General features: G+C 40.0%; 1 protein-coding gene across 7 annotated transcripts in view; it reads left to right on the top strand.

Moving 5' to 3' along the window:
* Window positions 1-15,000, top strand: part of LOC123505120 (NACHT and WD repeat domain-containing protein 2-like) — a 65,000-nt gene that overhangs the window by 37,257 nt on the left and 12,743 nt on the right. For 6 of the 7 annotated variants that reach the window (XM_045256196.1, XM_045256197.1, XM_045256194.1 and 3 more), the window contains 10 exons: window positions 549-650; window positions 1,502-1,644; window positions 2,241-2,387; window positions 3,632-3,737; window positions 4,244-4,416; window positions 8,681-8,900; window positions 10,214-10,426; window positions 11,988-12,103; window positions 12,730-12,927; window positions 14,622-14,820. In XM_045256196.1, the coding sequence (XP_045112131.1) occupies window positions 549-650; window positions 1,502-1,644; window positions 2,241-2,387; window positions 3,632-3,737; window positions 4,244-4,416; window positions 8,681-8,900; window positions 10,214-10,426; window positions 11,988-12,103; window positions 12,730-12,927; window positions 14,622-14,820 (1,617 nt within the window). The remainder of the gene's footprint in view (window positions 1-548; window positions 651-1,501; window positions 1,645-2,240; window positions 2,388-3,631; window positions 3,738-4,243; window positions 4,417-8,680; window positions 8,901-10,213; window positions 10,427-11,987; window positions 12,104-12,729; window positions 12,928-14,621; window positions 14,821-15,000) is intronic. The other variant, XM_045256198.1, reaches the window with a different exon arrangement.

Below are 15,000 nucleotides of genomic sequence, written 5' to 3'. Positions count from 1 at the left end.
GGGAGGAGTGTGAAGGCTGACGGTGTGGAGAGAGAGAGAGAGAGAGAGAGAGAGAGAGAGAGAGAGAGAGAGAGAGAGAGAGAGAGAGAGAGAGAGAGAGAGAGAGAGAGAGAGAGAGAGAGAGAGAGAGAGAGAGAGAGAGAGAGAGAGAGAGAGATGAATGTATGTGTGCGTGAGTGACAGACAGGCAGAGAATATATTTGACTATTCTAATAGTCATTGTAGTGGTGATGATATCATGTTCAAACTTCATAATCTTTCATTTCCTCCTCTCACTGCTCCCACCTTAATTACTCCTCGTTACCTCCTTTTTAACTTGCAACACTGATTTTTATTGATTAAGCTTTTTCACCAATACTTCTTTGCTTCATGTCTATTCCTGGTGGTCACGTTCATCTCTGCCTCATATTCTCTCACCTCGATTGGCATCCTTTGAATTCTGTCATTACCTCTTTCACACGAGCATCTTATCGTGACTCACCTCCCTTATTGGTAGTCATCCGCCCCTCCTTGTGGCCACGCTCATCTCTCCTCCATCTCCTCTGCAGCACGGTCGCCTGCTGGTGTCACACGCCCTTGCCTACATCACCGCCAGTAAGAATGGTCTCTCTGAGTCTGAGTTGGAGGATCTGATCTCCCTCGACGACAAGGTGATTGAGAGAGAGAGAGAGAGAGAGAGAGAGAGAGAGAGAGAGAGAGAGAGAGCAAACAAACAATATCCTGTTTTCTTCCTACTTATTATATGCCCCAAAGGCTATATTTGTACAGCTTTCATTTCCCTGATTGCCAATAAGCCTACTGTTTGTTTGCTCTTTCTTATCTTCCATCTTATCTTTCATTCTTTTTTTTTCTTTATTTGTTTATTCATTCCCATGGAAGGATGTACGACTGGTCATCTATATGCTGCTGTAGCCATTATGTCTTAACTCTACTGTCTGGGGCTTTCCTTGATTTTAGCTTTTCCAACCGGGGTATCGTGTATTACGAGTATACATATCTCACTGTACAATGGACGAACAGTGTTTTGTGGATCGCATCGCGGCAAAAGACCCAACATATCGTACGGCGCATTTTATAGTGTAGTAGTAGATACTATTTCATATAACGTTCACCATGATTTTTCCTAACACCATTGCTCATATCTCCTTTGTCCACATCGCTATTGGCGTTTCAAATCACATAAGCATACTTTGCACATACATACGCACGCATAGGCACTACATCGCGCAACAGCCACGGCAGAGGAAAAGAGGAAGGTGGATATCACACAGTAATGTCTAGTATCATCAAGCTACCAGATGATTATTAAGGAAACTGAAACTTCCATAGGGTTCAGAAGACAAACTGCATCTCAGGAGTATAAAAATTAGTTACAATCGACTAAGAGAGAAAAAAAAAAATAGAATAAGATAGATGAATAAAACTGTGTGTTAGAGAGAGAGAGAGAGAGAGAGAGAGAGAGAGAGAGAACCATTAAAGCTACATGTTATCCGTTGTACAGGTGTTAGATGACGTATACCAATACCACATGCCTCCAGTGAGACGCATCCCGCCCCTCCTCTGGACCAGGATCAGGAATGACCTTCCCAACTACCTATCAGACTGCGAGGCTGATGGGGTATCCGTGCTGAATTGGTATCACAGGTACGGTTTCTCTTCCCCCACACTCCATAGCTAATCAGCAAACTCGTCTTCATTCCACTCATGATTTGCCCAACTTTTCATCCCACTCAAAAATTTTCCGCTCTTCTCCCTTCCACTTAAAACTTGTACATCTCTTCTCGTACATCTCTCTATCCACTCCCTCGCACTCAAAATTTGGCCCAGCTCTTCTCTCTCCTAAGCTGTGTGCGATTCACTCTTCAGATCTGCTTGAAAATCGTATTGTTCGCGATTTGTATTTCCTAGTCATCTCCTTCAGTGTCGTTCCGTTCCTTCTTTCTCTTTCTTACTTCCTACTGGTCTTCTTCATTATCATTGTTCCTTTCTCTTCTTCATAGTCCTCTCTTTCATTGTCGTTCCTCCTTTTCTTCTACTCCCTACTGCTCTCCTTCATTGTCGTTCCTCCTTTCTCTTCTAACTCCACTGCTCTCCAATGTCATTCCTCCTTTCTCCTCCTTACTTTCTTCTTTCTCTTCCTTACTTTCTACTCCGCTCCATTGTCGTTCCTCCTTTTTACTTTTTTATTTTTTTTACTTCTAGTGGTCTCCTTGATCGTCGTTCTTCCGTTCTCCTTCCAGGCAATTCAACGAAGCTGCACGAAAGCGTTACTTCACCAACCAGAATCAAGCCATGTACTTCTACTCGATGATCGCCGACTATTTCCTGGGTATGTGGGGCGGAGGAGTGCCCAAGCCCTTCAAGTACACTGAAATCCAGCGACACAGGTGATTACTGGGAACCACGACACGAACACAGGTAGGAGTGAATGCTTAAAGACATCTTCGAAGTGTCCTAGTGATCCAGTGCTCATTGGTGACTCCTTCGCTACACACGAGTCTGCCGCCACACAACCTCAACGAATTTGAAGGGGAGAAATATAGGGAGATTTATCGAAACTGTCACTGCTTCGGTCATTGTCGTGTGTATGATAATGATAATAATGGTAATGATAATAATAGTAGTAATAATAATAATAATAATAATAATAATAATAATAATAATAATAATAATAATAATAATAGTAATAGTGAAGAATAGTAATCGAGTAAGTGGTTGGTTGCAGGATTATTAATTTAAGTGTCTAGCTAATTCTTGTTGTAGAAAAAAAATATTTGATCCTGATTGAGGGAATAGCTAAACAAGAGGGAAATCGATCACCTATTTGAGAGACCCCTGATTAAAAAAAAGAAAAGGAAAAAAAAAAAAAGGAAGAAAGAGTTATGCACTGAAATAGTTAAAGAGGGAAAGAAAAAAATAATTACGCGATTTTTTTTCTAACAGACGTATTCTGGTCACAGCCAACTACCCACGATCCCAATTGACAAGTATTGCAGTAAAGAAAAGAATGAAGGAAAGCGATGAGTTTGTAAAATGAATAAGTATATCAATAAGTAAGGTGATCACTGGCTTGTGTCTGTTATGGTACTATACTGCCACGCGGCACTCTATAGGTAACATGACTTTCTCCGCCTCTTCGCTGTGAATGTAGTTTCGCCCTTTGCCGATGTCTTCAAGCAAAGGTAGTAGGATTTTATTTGGTGCGTATATTTTCACTTCCTTGTAACCATTCTTCCTCCAAGAAGGTGTCTCTCACCATTTGCCTTTTGGCTTTCACATTTCGTCGTCTTTATTACGTACTTTCCCAGCGACGATAACCTCCTTGGCGGGATTTCTTTGTTAACTATTTGTATGACAGCTACACTGATCCTTCGCTTTGGTGACCCACAAAATTGTCATTCAGTGATTTCACTTTGTATGATTCTCCTTTCTTCAAGGTCTTCATGGTTCATAATTATGATTTGTTGACTCCACAATTTGAACAAGATGAATGATTACCGGAAGCAGCGTGCGAGAGCATATCCCGAGCAGCTCAACGTGTTAATTACTTTATTTTATCCCCACCATCGGTCCACAATGCTATGATAACCTGCTGCCCAACGGTAGTGCTCACCATGTGTCCCTTCCCCAGATTCAACCTCAAGAGCAAGGAGGGTTTGGCGGACAGGAAGGTGCCTGCTCAACCCCTAGTCTACTACAACAAGGAGGGCAAGATTACGCGCTACAATCTGAGGAAGGTATTGCCGTGCACTCTTAGAAATCTTATATTGACTCAAGGAGGCTATGGTAGTTTTTGTGTAACTGTTATCATTAGTAAGTCTGAAGCCTTATGCTTACATTTACATTAACACACACACACACACACACACACACACACACACACACACACACACACACACACACACACACACACACACTCACTCACTCACTCACTCACTCACTCACTCACTCTCTCTCACTCTCTCTCTCTCTCTCTCTCTCTCTCTCTCTCTCTCTCTCTCTCTCTCTCTCTCTCTCTCTCTCTCTCTCTCTCTCTCTCTCACACTCACACACACACACACACACACACACACACACACACACACACACACACACACACACACACATATATATATATATATATATATATATATATATATATATATATATATATATATATATATATATATATATATATATATATATATATATATATATATATATATATATATATATACACTCACACACACACACACGCACACAGTTTGGAGAGCTGCCCTTCCACCTGGTGCGGGCGCGTCGCTTTGAGGACCTGTACAAACACGTGCTCTTCAACTACCAGTGGCTACACGCAAAGCTGAGTTCGTGTCCCCTGCAGGCTGTACTCTCGGACTTCGAGGACGCGTCAGCACATATCGATGATCGGGATCAAATCAGGCATGTGCTTTCTAACTTGCACTTCTATGTATTCCCGTCCCCTTTTCTTCTCTTACCGTGTTATTCAAATATTACCATGAATGATTTTGAATTCAATTTGGCTAAAAATACGAAAGGCTCAAATTAGGCAAGCAAAGGCGCCGTCAGACTAGCACATTTTCTTTTTCTTTTTTCGTTAGCTCCGGTTTTTGTTGATGTTTGCTTCGTTTCGTCTTTTATTTCGTCTGCATCGTCAAATGGAAGTGATCCTCTAAACGGAGGAGGATTACTGTTATTTATTATGAACAGATATGCTAAATAAATCTAACTGTTAAAAAAAATGAAAAAGAAATAAGATTCTAATTAAAAGAAAATATGAAATCGCTTGATTTCACGTCGCTACGTTTAATGTTGGCTATAATTATAGCAGTAAACATTTGTTTACTTTTTTTTAAACGTTTGTGTTTCTCTACTGCACGCCGAATGCCATTTCAGGTCGTAGTGAAGTGGAGAGTAGCGATTGTTTGCCTTGGCGTCAGAGGAGTTATAATTATTTACTGTCGAGGAGAGTGCACACGAATAGTTGTACGCGTGTGAAGGCGGCGCGATCAAGAAATTGTCGATTTCAGAATTGGAAAAAAGTTGACGGAATTTATACTAGTGTGACGGCCGGCTCCTTAACAGATAAGGCACACTTTAAACCTTTAGACATACAAGGATAAAAGGTTCATTGACGTATGGTGTTAGAATCATTAGACGAACTAAACTTTTGAAAAATTATCGGAATTGGGTAATGTTGAACAGTCACTAGAGGGAAATCAATTGAAGCAAATATGAGTCAACATAGGAGAACATATCAACGATCTGGGTTAGAGTAATGGAAATGGTACTATGGTAGTAGTGTCAGCCGTATTGTTATTGTTATTGGTGGTGTTATTATTATTATTATTATCATTATTATTATTGTTATTATTATTATTATTATTATTATTATTATTATTATTATTATTATTATTATTATTATTATTATTATTATTATTATTATTATTATTATTATTATAGTATTATTATAGTATTATTATTATTATTATTATTATTATTATTATTATTATTATTAGTAGTAGTAGTAGTAGTAGTAGTAGTAGTAGTAGTAGTTATTATTATTATTATTATTATTATTATTATTATTATTATTATTATTATTATTATTATTATTATTATTATTATTATTATTGGTTGTAGTAGTAGTAGTAGTAGTAGTAGTAGTAGTAGTAGTAGTGCTAGTAGTAGTACTAGTAGTAGTGGTTGAGGCAGCAACAACAGCAGCAATAGCAACAGTAGTAGTAGTAGTAGTAGTAGTAGTAGTAGTAGTAGTAGTAGTAGTAGTAGTTGAGGCAGCAACAACAGCAGCAAAAGCAACAGTAGTAGTAATAGTAGTAGTAGTAGTAGTAGTAGTAGTAGTAGTAGTAGTAGTAGTAGTAGTAGTAGTAGTAATAGTAGTAGTAGTAGTAGTATGCGGTCTGGTCCCCACATTACAGGAAGGACATAGCTCTGTTGGAATCAGTGCAAAGGAGGATGACTAAAAAGATACAGGGAATGAGGGATATTCCCTATGAAGAGAGACTGAAAAAACTTAATCTGCATTCCTTAGAGAAACGTAGGTTAAGAGGAGACCTGATAGAAGTATTTAAGTGGTATAAGGGTTTTAACAAAGGGGACATGAATGTAGTTCTTAGGATCAGTGGCGGAGACAGAACCAGAAGTAATGGGTTTAAACTTGAAAAATTCAGGTTTAGGAAAGAAATGGGAAGAAACTGGTTTTCAAACAGAGTGGTTGATGAGTGGAACGGTCTCGGTGGTCATGTAGTCAGGGCTGAGTCAATAGGGAGCTTTAAAAGAAGGTTAGATAAGTTCATGGATGGGGAAGATAGATGGAATTAGGTAGCTTAAAGACACCTCGTATAGACCTGGCGGCCTCTTGCAGCTTCCCTCTTTTCTTATGTTCTTATGTTCTTAAGTAGTAGTGGTTGAGGCAGCAACAACAGCAGCAATAGCAACAGTAATAGTAGTAGTAGTAGTGTTTGAGGCAGCAGCAACAGCAGCAATAGCAACAGTAGTAGTAGTAATAGTAGTAGTAGTTATATTATTATTATTATTATTATTATTATTATTATTATTAGTAGTAGTAGTAGTAGTAGTAGTAGTAGTAGTAGTAGTAGTAGTAGTAGTAGTAGTAGTAGTAGTAGTAGTAGTAGTAGTAGTAGTAGTAGTAGTAGTAGTAGTAGTAGTAGTAGTAGTAGTGGTAGTAGTAATAGTAGTAGTAGTAGTAGTAGTTGTTGTTGTTGTTGTTGTTGTAATAGTAGCAGCAACAGTAGTAATTGTAGTAGAAGCAGCACTAGTAGTAGTAGTTGTGATAGCAATTTTAGTAATCATGCAGTACTGGTGATGGTCGGGATGGTGTCTGGTAAAGGCAACAAATGAGTTGAATAATATTTGATACAATATATTAGTCATTAACTTAAGACATGTTACAGAGACGTAGTGTAATTAATTTTCTAGCTTTCTTTGTCTTAATTAACCAGATAGTAACAACATAACCAGGATAATAATTATTCAAATGTGAAAAGCAACTTATGATATCTAAATAACTTACTCTTCATTTAAATAATATACCTGTCTTCTAACTAAGATGGCACTATTTATTTTTTAAATACATACATCAAAGCTGTAAATAATCAATGTCCTAAGTCCCTAACTTAATAATGATGACTTCAACAGCGAAGAGACCAAACGTAGGAAAAGGTACAGTAATTAGCGGATTTGTTTGACTTGCGCCAGGACTGATGAGAGGCGGCAGCTCCTTGCGCCCTCCACCTTCTTTGCTGCCCTGATGAAGTGATGAAGTGTCGGGACCCATTTCCCTGTCGCTTCGTCCTAGCAGGCTGCACTTGCCTTCCGTAGTGACTATAGGCCATTCTCCCGCATGCTCCTGCTCTACATTATTATCACCCTCTTCCTTGCTTGGGATACAGGACATCCTACCTTCTCCTCCTAATTTCATCCGGTATACCAACCAGATTCCTGCGAATTACATGGCTCCTGTTCACCTGACCTGGGAACACTTGCCACTTCCATCATTTCACATTTTCTGGAATTTACATACCGGACTAGTGGTTCCTAATCATTTCACAACGCTTTGGTAAAATATTACCTTTCCATATACCACCCTTCCATATAGAATTTTACATGTATCATTGATTGTTATCATTAATCGTTAATAGTACCAGCAACTATAGAAAAAAGTTAATTAACACTAAGAGTTAAAATATTTTGGCACGTAATTTTCACTTAATCAAAGCATTTATTTTTTCTTCAGTCACCCTCCACGTCCTCCACAGGAGACTCAAACTTTCCAACACTCAGCGCTGGGAACTGCTGCTTCGGATAAACGTGTTTCTTGTGCCTGATTCTGAGTTTGTAATGTATTAAGGAAAGCAAACCTAGAGTCTCTCTCTCTCTCTCTCTCTCTCTCTCTCTCTCTCTCTCTCTCTCTCTCTCTCTCTCTCTCTCTCTCTCTCTCTCTCTCTCTCTCTTTTATGGTCTCCAAAGCACAAGATAACTTACGTTTCTTCACAGCTCCACGAAGCACAGCTACTATTTATCTATCTGTCCATCTATAGTATTTCTCTATAGGTGAATATATATATATATATATATATATATATATATATATATATATATATATATATATATATATATATATATATATATATTCTGTTTGTTATCATTTTACCTTTCCTTATTGACCATCAGAATTTCATTCTGAAGGATGAATGCTCCCACGTCCCCAACTTTAGTTAGTATGTAATTTCAAGAACCATTGTACACAAAGGTCAATTCTGTAGTGGCTATCTCCTCTGCTTAAAAAAAAAAAGTTTCAACTATGATATACAATAGGCCCTAAATGTGTTTTATTTTAGAATGTTTAGTAGCTAAAGCTTTGTATTAAGCTATAATGTAGTATTCAGTGCTTAGTAACTAGCTTCAGTTAATTAAGACATCCAGAGTGCGTGGCAGCTTTTTATCCGCTCGTTCCCTTTGCCATTTGCCATGGTAAGGCGTTTGTGCCAGCCTTGGATCGATGCCCACTAAAGCAAAGCTGAAGCAGTTTGAGTCTTGAGAGGAATACATCCCTCCGTTACGCGACCTTCGAGGTAGTTAGTGACTCTCCTGTTTCGTTATGTCTACCTCTCCATGCATTCCCTAATGCTCCTCCACTCTGCAGAGAACTGATGCTGGTGGCAGACGCGCTGAGACTGGGCGGCGCCATTCTCTCTCAGTACCCGGATATGTTGGCGCCTCAGCTGATCGGCCGCCTTCTCCCGGAGATGGACGCAAACCCGCATGTCAAGAGTCTACTGGAGCAGTGCGACGCTGAGGGCATCGAGCACTGCGGCCTGGTGCCCTCCTACCACTGTAGCCACACGCCTGGCGGGCCCCTTAAGGTTTGCCTAGAATAAGAGTGCACTTAGATAATGTAACACAAACAAACAGTGATATTAGAAATGAAAAAAAATATATAAAATGCATGAAAAACAAATCAGTGAAAGAGCAGCATTTGATAAGTGAAGGTATTAGCAGTTACTAATGATTCTAAGCTTCCACTTCCTATTATTCGTGTCCTTTATACAGTGTTGCCGGAAATCATGCCACACCTGAACTTCAACTTCCTAAATTGAAGAAATGTCAAAATCTTATTTGATTCTCTTTTCGCGACTTCTTTGCATCAAATCACCACCCAGCTGAAAAAAATACATACATAAATATCAACAAGTTATAGATGAATAAAGTAAATAGGTAGATTATATATATATATATATATATATATATATATATATATATATATATATATATATATATATATATATATATATATATATATATATATATATATATATATATATATATATATATATATATATATATATATATATATATATATATATATATATATCATATCATACTGCATGTATAAGTAAAAGAAGTGGATAAATCCCCCTTTATTTGATCGAGATGTCTTAATCATCGCCATCTCTTTCTCTAAAGGTCACCTCTTTCAAACCTTGGTTAATAATTACACCTTGGATATTTCTGAGCTTTATTTGTCTTCACCTTCTCTTGACTACATTATCATGGTTAATGAAATTCTTTGTTATGATGTTTTGTATATCTTCTCTCATCTTCTCTTCATCTTCGGAAGGCTTGTGTTGTGGCCTTGATGAAGTTCCTTGTGTCATTCTCCCTAACTATGCATGCATGTTTACTCCTTGCCTAAAGAAACTCTTCTGACAACGCCCACAAACACCTTTTCTCCTTTTTTTGTGAAATTGCTAACATTAATTCAATCTGTTCTTAGAAGTTACCGCTCCAATCCGTCAATCTATCTACCTGTAGTTTTGATGTCCTGTCTTTCTAAAGCTTTAGTCTATCATCAGAAGATGATACAACTTTATTCTGTCCATGCTTTTGTGAAAGGAAAGTAACATCGTGGTCTTAGCTAACAATCACGTGATATTCTTTAATCATCATTTAACTTTTCCTTAACATTTTTTAATTCACATGTTCATTGAACTTCCCGATTCACTTTTAGTACAAAGAAGTTGATCTCATGAAGACAAGTTTGACTGACTTCAACATGTAAACTGTAAACATTTTAACTTTCCATTCCACTCCTTTGAATGGTTTGAGTGTGTGTTTACCACAACGATCCTTGATCTTTGTTACTCTGTCACAATTACTTTTTTTTTTCATCTTTCAGTATTCGCTGGAGGGTCACCAGTTCGCAGTATTTGGTTTCCGGCTGACCCAAGACTTACGTTATATCGTCAGTGTATCTAACAAATTCATTACGTGGGATCTCTCCACCTCTGACCTTACCCGCGAGGTCATCCCAGGAATCGAGGGCATCATGCAGGACCTGGTACTCTCCCCAGACAACAAGTACTCCATCGCCCACACTAACAACAGCCAGGTAAAACTCTTGCAACGCTGCCTTGTCTCGTCAGGATTAGTTTTAGATCTGGTTGTGTTAAATCTCTCTCTCTCTCTCTCTCTCTCTCTCTCTCTCTCTCTCTCTCTCTCTCTCTCTCTCTCTCTCTCTCTCTCTCTCTCTCTCTCTCTCTCTCTCTCTCTCTCTCTCTCTCTCTCTCTCTCTCTCTCTCTCTCTCTCTCTCTCTCTCTCTCTCTCTCTCTCTCTCTCTCTCTCTCTCTCTCTCTCTCTCTCTCTCTCTCTCTCTCTCTCTCTCTCTCTCTCTCTCTCTCTCTCTCTCTCTCTCTCTCTCTCTCTCTCTCTCTCTCTCTCTCTCTCTCTCTCTCTCTCTCTCTCTCTCTCTCTCTCTCTCTCTCTCTCTCTCTCTCTCTCTCTCTCTCTCTCTCTCTCTCTCTCTCTCTCTCTCTCTCTCTCTCTCTCTCTCTCTCTCTCTCTCTCTCTCTCTCTCTCTCTCTCTCTCTCTCTCTCTCTCTCTCTCTCTCTCTCTCTCTCTCTCTCTCTCTCTCTCTCTCTCTCTCTCTCTCTCTCTCTCTCTCTCTCTCTCTCTCTCTCTCTCTCTCTCTCTCTCTCTCTCTCTCTCTCTCTCTCTCTCTCTCTCTCTCTCTCTCTCTCTCTCTCTCTCTCTCTCTCTCTCTCTCTCTCTCTCTCTCTCTCTCTCTCTCTCTCTCTCTCTCTCTCTCTCTCTCTCTCTCTCTCTCTCTCTCTCTCTCTCTCTCTCTCTCTCTCTCTCTCTCTCTCTCTCTCTCTCTCTCTCTCTCTCTCTCTCTCTCTCTCTCTCTCTCTCTCTCTCTCTCTCTCTCTCTCTCTCTCTCTCTCTCTCTCTCTCTCTCTCTCTCTCTCTCTCTCTCTCTCTCTCTCTCTCTCTCTCTCTCTCTCTCTCTCTCTCTCTCTCTCTCTCTCTCTCTCTCTCTCTCTCTCTCTCTCTCTCTCTCTCTCTCTCTCTCTCTCTCTCTCTCTCTCTCTCTCTCTCTCTCTCTCTCTCTCTCTCTCTCTCTCTCTCTCTCTCACATCTTTGGCCTACTACGTATAAACAAACTGTGGTAATATATATTAGTCTTAAGCACACAAGAACATGAGAGTCAAATAAAGCCATGAGGCCTACACATGGCGGATCTGTCAACCTACTTCCACTATCTACACCATCCATCAGTTTGTCTAATGCCTAAAGTTAACGTCTTCAGTACCATGCCGCGTTTTCATATTCATTCTGCTCACTATTTGGCGATTTTATAACGCCTCGGAAATTCATGTGAAGGGGTTAAAATAGTGAAGACTGCGGCCATTATTCTTCTGACCTCCATATGTCAATAAAATCGTCTATTCATACCCAAAAATCAAGCAAAAATGCGTCTTGATACTAAAGGGGTTGATTCTGTAAGGACTCGAACACTGACAAAGCTAATTCATTGACTTCAATACATTCATCTATCACTCTATTTGAAACCCAGTTACTTCTTCTCTCTTTTTGTCTAGTGTAAGTAGTCATATGTCTACTTACACCAGTTCTTCCTTCACGTGGGGTTAATCTTTGGCTCTCTCACAGACGGTGCTGCTCAATATGCTTACTAGCGAGTTCTTCCTGCTGGAAAACCCAATGCCGGGAGAGAAAGTGATAGGAACGCTGCTGTCAGACACTTGTGCCCTCATCCACGGAGAGAAGTAAGAGAGAGAGAGAGAGAGAGAGAGAGAGAGAGAGAGAGAGAGAGAGAGAGAGAGAGAGAGAGAGAGAGAGAGAGAGAGAGAGAGAGAGAGAGAGAGAGAGAGAGAGAGAGAGAGAGAGAGAGAGAGAGAGAGAGAGAGAGAGAGAGAGAGAGAGAGAGAGAGAGAGAGAGAGAGAGAGAGAGAGAGAGAGAGAGAGAGAGAGAGAGAGAGAGAGAGAGAGAGAGAGAGAGAGAGAGAGAGAGAGAGAGAGAGAGAGAGAGAGAGAGTTTTTTTATTTATACGATGTGGGCTTTTCACGGGAATTCATGGGCTAAAGGGGGTACTTTTTGAGGTATCTCCTATCTCAAAGCCCACCCGCTAGGAAACCGTTGCCCTGAGTGAGGAAGCCCAACCTACCCTCAGACCGTGGGCAGGATTCAAACCCGTGCGCTTGGAGACCGCGCGGACCCCAAAGCACGCATGGTTCCAATGATTCGGGTAAGATGATGTAGTCCTATAGAATAAAATGTTATGGTGTGTGCAGGTGTCGAGTCTCTTTAATGTCCCAAGATTGTGTAGGACAGGTACAGGACACAATTACAGGTACAATAGTCACAGGTATAATAGTGTGTCGTGGTGTGCAGGTCCTGGGTTCTATATACTCTGCGAGGCGAGGAACGAGAGCGGGTATCTTCTCCAGTGGACAAACCCATCCTCTTCATGGATTTCGTGAGTCCCACTGACTACAGCCTCGTTTGCTGGTCGGGGGACTTCGAGAATAAGAACCTCTTGATCTACACTATGGATGGCGGCCAGGCTTTCCCCATTGTTGACTTCCACAGGTCAGAAGCTCATAATCAGAAATATTGCTTTCTCATCACACTGCTATTTCCTGCACCTCATCCCTAACACTCACTGCACAGGATTCTCCAACCCACACCTTCCTTACGATATATTCCTTACGTTATATTGTAAGGCTTGATCGTTTTCCAACCTCTTATTATTGCAATTTCTCTTAGAGTGAGTTGGTGTGCTCCTGGAACTAGACTGGCCTTCTTTGGACTCACCATTGTCACTCTGTAGGGATGTTGATTTAATGGATTTTTATGTTTGTTTGTTTTATAGTGTTCTGTTAGACTTTGCTAATCTCCTTCAGAAAGTAAAAACATGTTTATTCTTATATAATTTATGAATACTTTTTGAAACATCAGTCTAAAAAAATTTGTCTGATGGAGACAGGTTTGCAAATTTCAGTACATATGCATTTGATCACACACACATACAAAAAAAAAAAAAAGAAATCATACTCTCAGATATTTGTTATCAAATTCTGTTACTGAGCCTAAGACTTAGATAGTTAGACCACCCAAAGAACCTTATCGTGTGGGAAACTGTACCACTTCTAAGAAACTCTTAGGGATAAATGTCACTTTATATTTCTGCCCATTATCATTCAAAGTCTCTTCCCCAAAGTTTTTGTTCAAACCATTCTGCACTTTACACGTCTTTTCGTAGACGTCCAAGCCTTCAGGGAATAAACAGCTCAAGCAGGGAAGCCACAGAACACCTGACTTCTGAACTTTCTAAACAGAGGAAATTTGGTATTGTTTATTGCCAATTCCTCTATCTATGAACTCGACACAATGTTTCACATAACTATCCACTCTTCACTGACGCTCAAAGGTTCTCTTCCACACTGAACAACCTTGGTTTGCCCTATTTTTAGCCTAAGCTAGTAACATCCTATCTCTTATCTAGATAAAACAGGTTTTATGGAGTTAGGTGTTCTGGTTCGTTTCGGCTGGTTTTTGTCACCTTCTGTACGGGTTCCTTATGAGTCCATGTATAGAGTATACGCATCCCATGTTGGTGTGTGAGGATGAGCAATGAGGAAGCTTAATACAAGATGTAGCCCTCGTAGTTTTCCCTGTCACCCCTTACTGCAATGTGCTAGTGTGGATTGCTTGGGAAAGCAACAGAATGGCGGTTCCACTCATACCGTTCTTTTGAGCAAGGTGCATGGAATCATAAGCATTTCATCTTATTAATTCCTCTCCCATCACTAACTGTCTTCAGCCTCTCTCTCATCGCTGCATTGTTGCATCTCTTGCCATCTTCTACCTCTATTTTCACGCTTACTTCCCATCTGATCTTGTTAACTGCGGCTTAGTGGCATAACACTTTCTTTTTTCTCTCATGTCTATTTTGTCCACTTCTCTAACGCAAGGGTTAACAACTATTTTTCTGCTATACTCTGGAACTCTCTACTTGCTTATGTATTTCCTCTTTCCTATGACTTAAACTCTTTCAAAAGGGAGATATCAAGACATTTATCCTCTATTTTTGACAATGATTTATAATTCTGCGTAGGGACCGGCTTCTCAATAGGTGTAATTTTTCCTCCATACCAATTCTACTGCCCTAGGGCGGCATCCCACCAATACAAAATATAATTAGATAGAATTGTTAACAGTGAGTGGCAGGTAATAGGTTTACTGGCTAATTTAACCCTCAATCTCTGTCTTTCTATGGGCAGCGTCATGACGAGGACGAAGAACCGTGAGCGTATGTATTGCTGCACGCTGGAGCATGGGCAAGACGTGTGTGCTTTCCGGAGAAACGAGAAGTGCTGGGAGATGGAAAGCGTGGTGGCGGCCAACGAGCACCGCCTCCTTATGCTGCACCTCACGGGGGACGAGATGCACCTCATTGGCACCTTCATGCTTGGTTTCCAAGTGAGAGAGAGAGAGAGAGAGAGAGAGAGAGAGAGAGAGTGTGTGTGTGTGTGTGTGTGTGTGTTCCCTGAGTTGTAATATATATTTGTTCGACACGTTATTAGTAATAAGGAATGTTAAATATACGTAAACTATATCAATATCACACCATGCATTACAATTATAACTTATGTATACGAC

This window comes from Portunus trituberculatus, chromosome 17 (assembly GCF_017591435.1).
Source record: "Portunus trituberculatus isolate SZX2019 chromosome 17, ASM1759143v1, whole genome shotgun sequence".
Taxonomy (NCBI): Eukaryota; Metazoa; Arthropoda; class Malacostraca; order Decapoda; family Portunidae; genus Portunus; species Portunus trituberculatus.
This window is presented reverse-complemented; position numbering and strand designations above follow the sequence as displayed.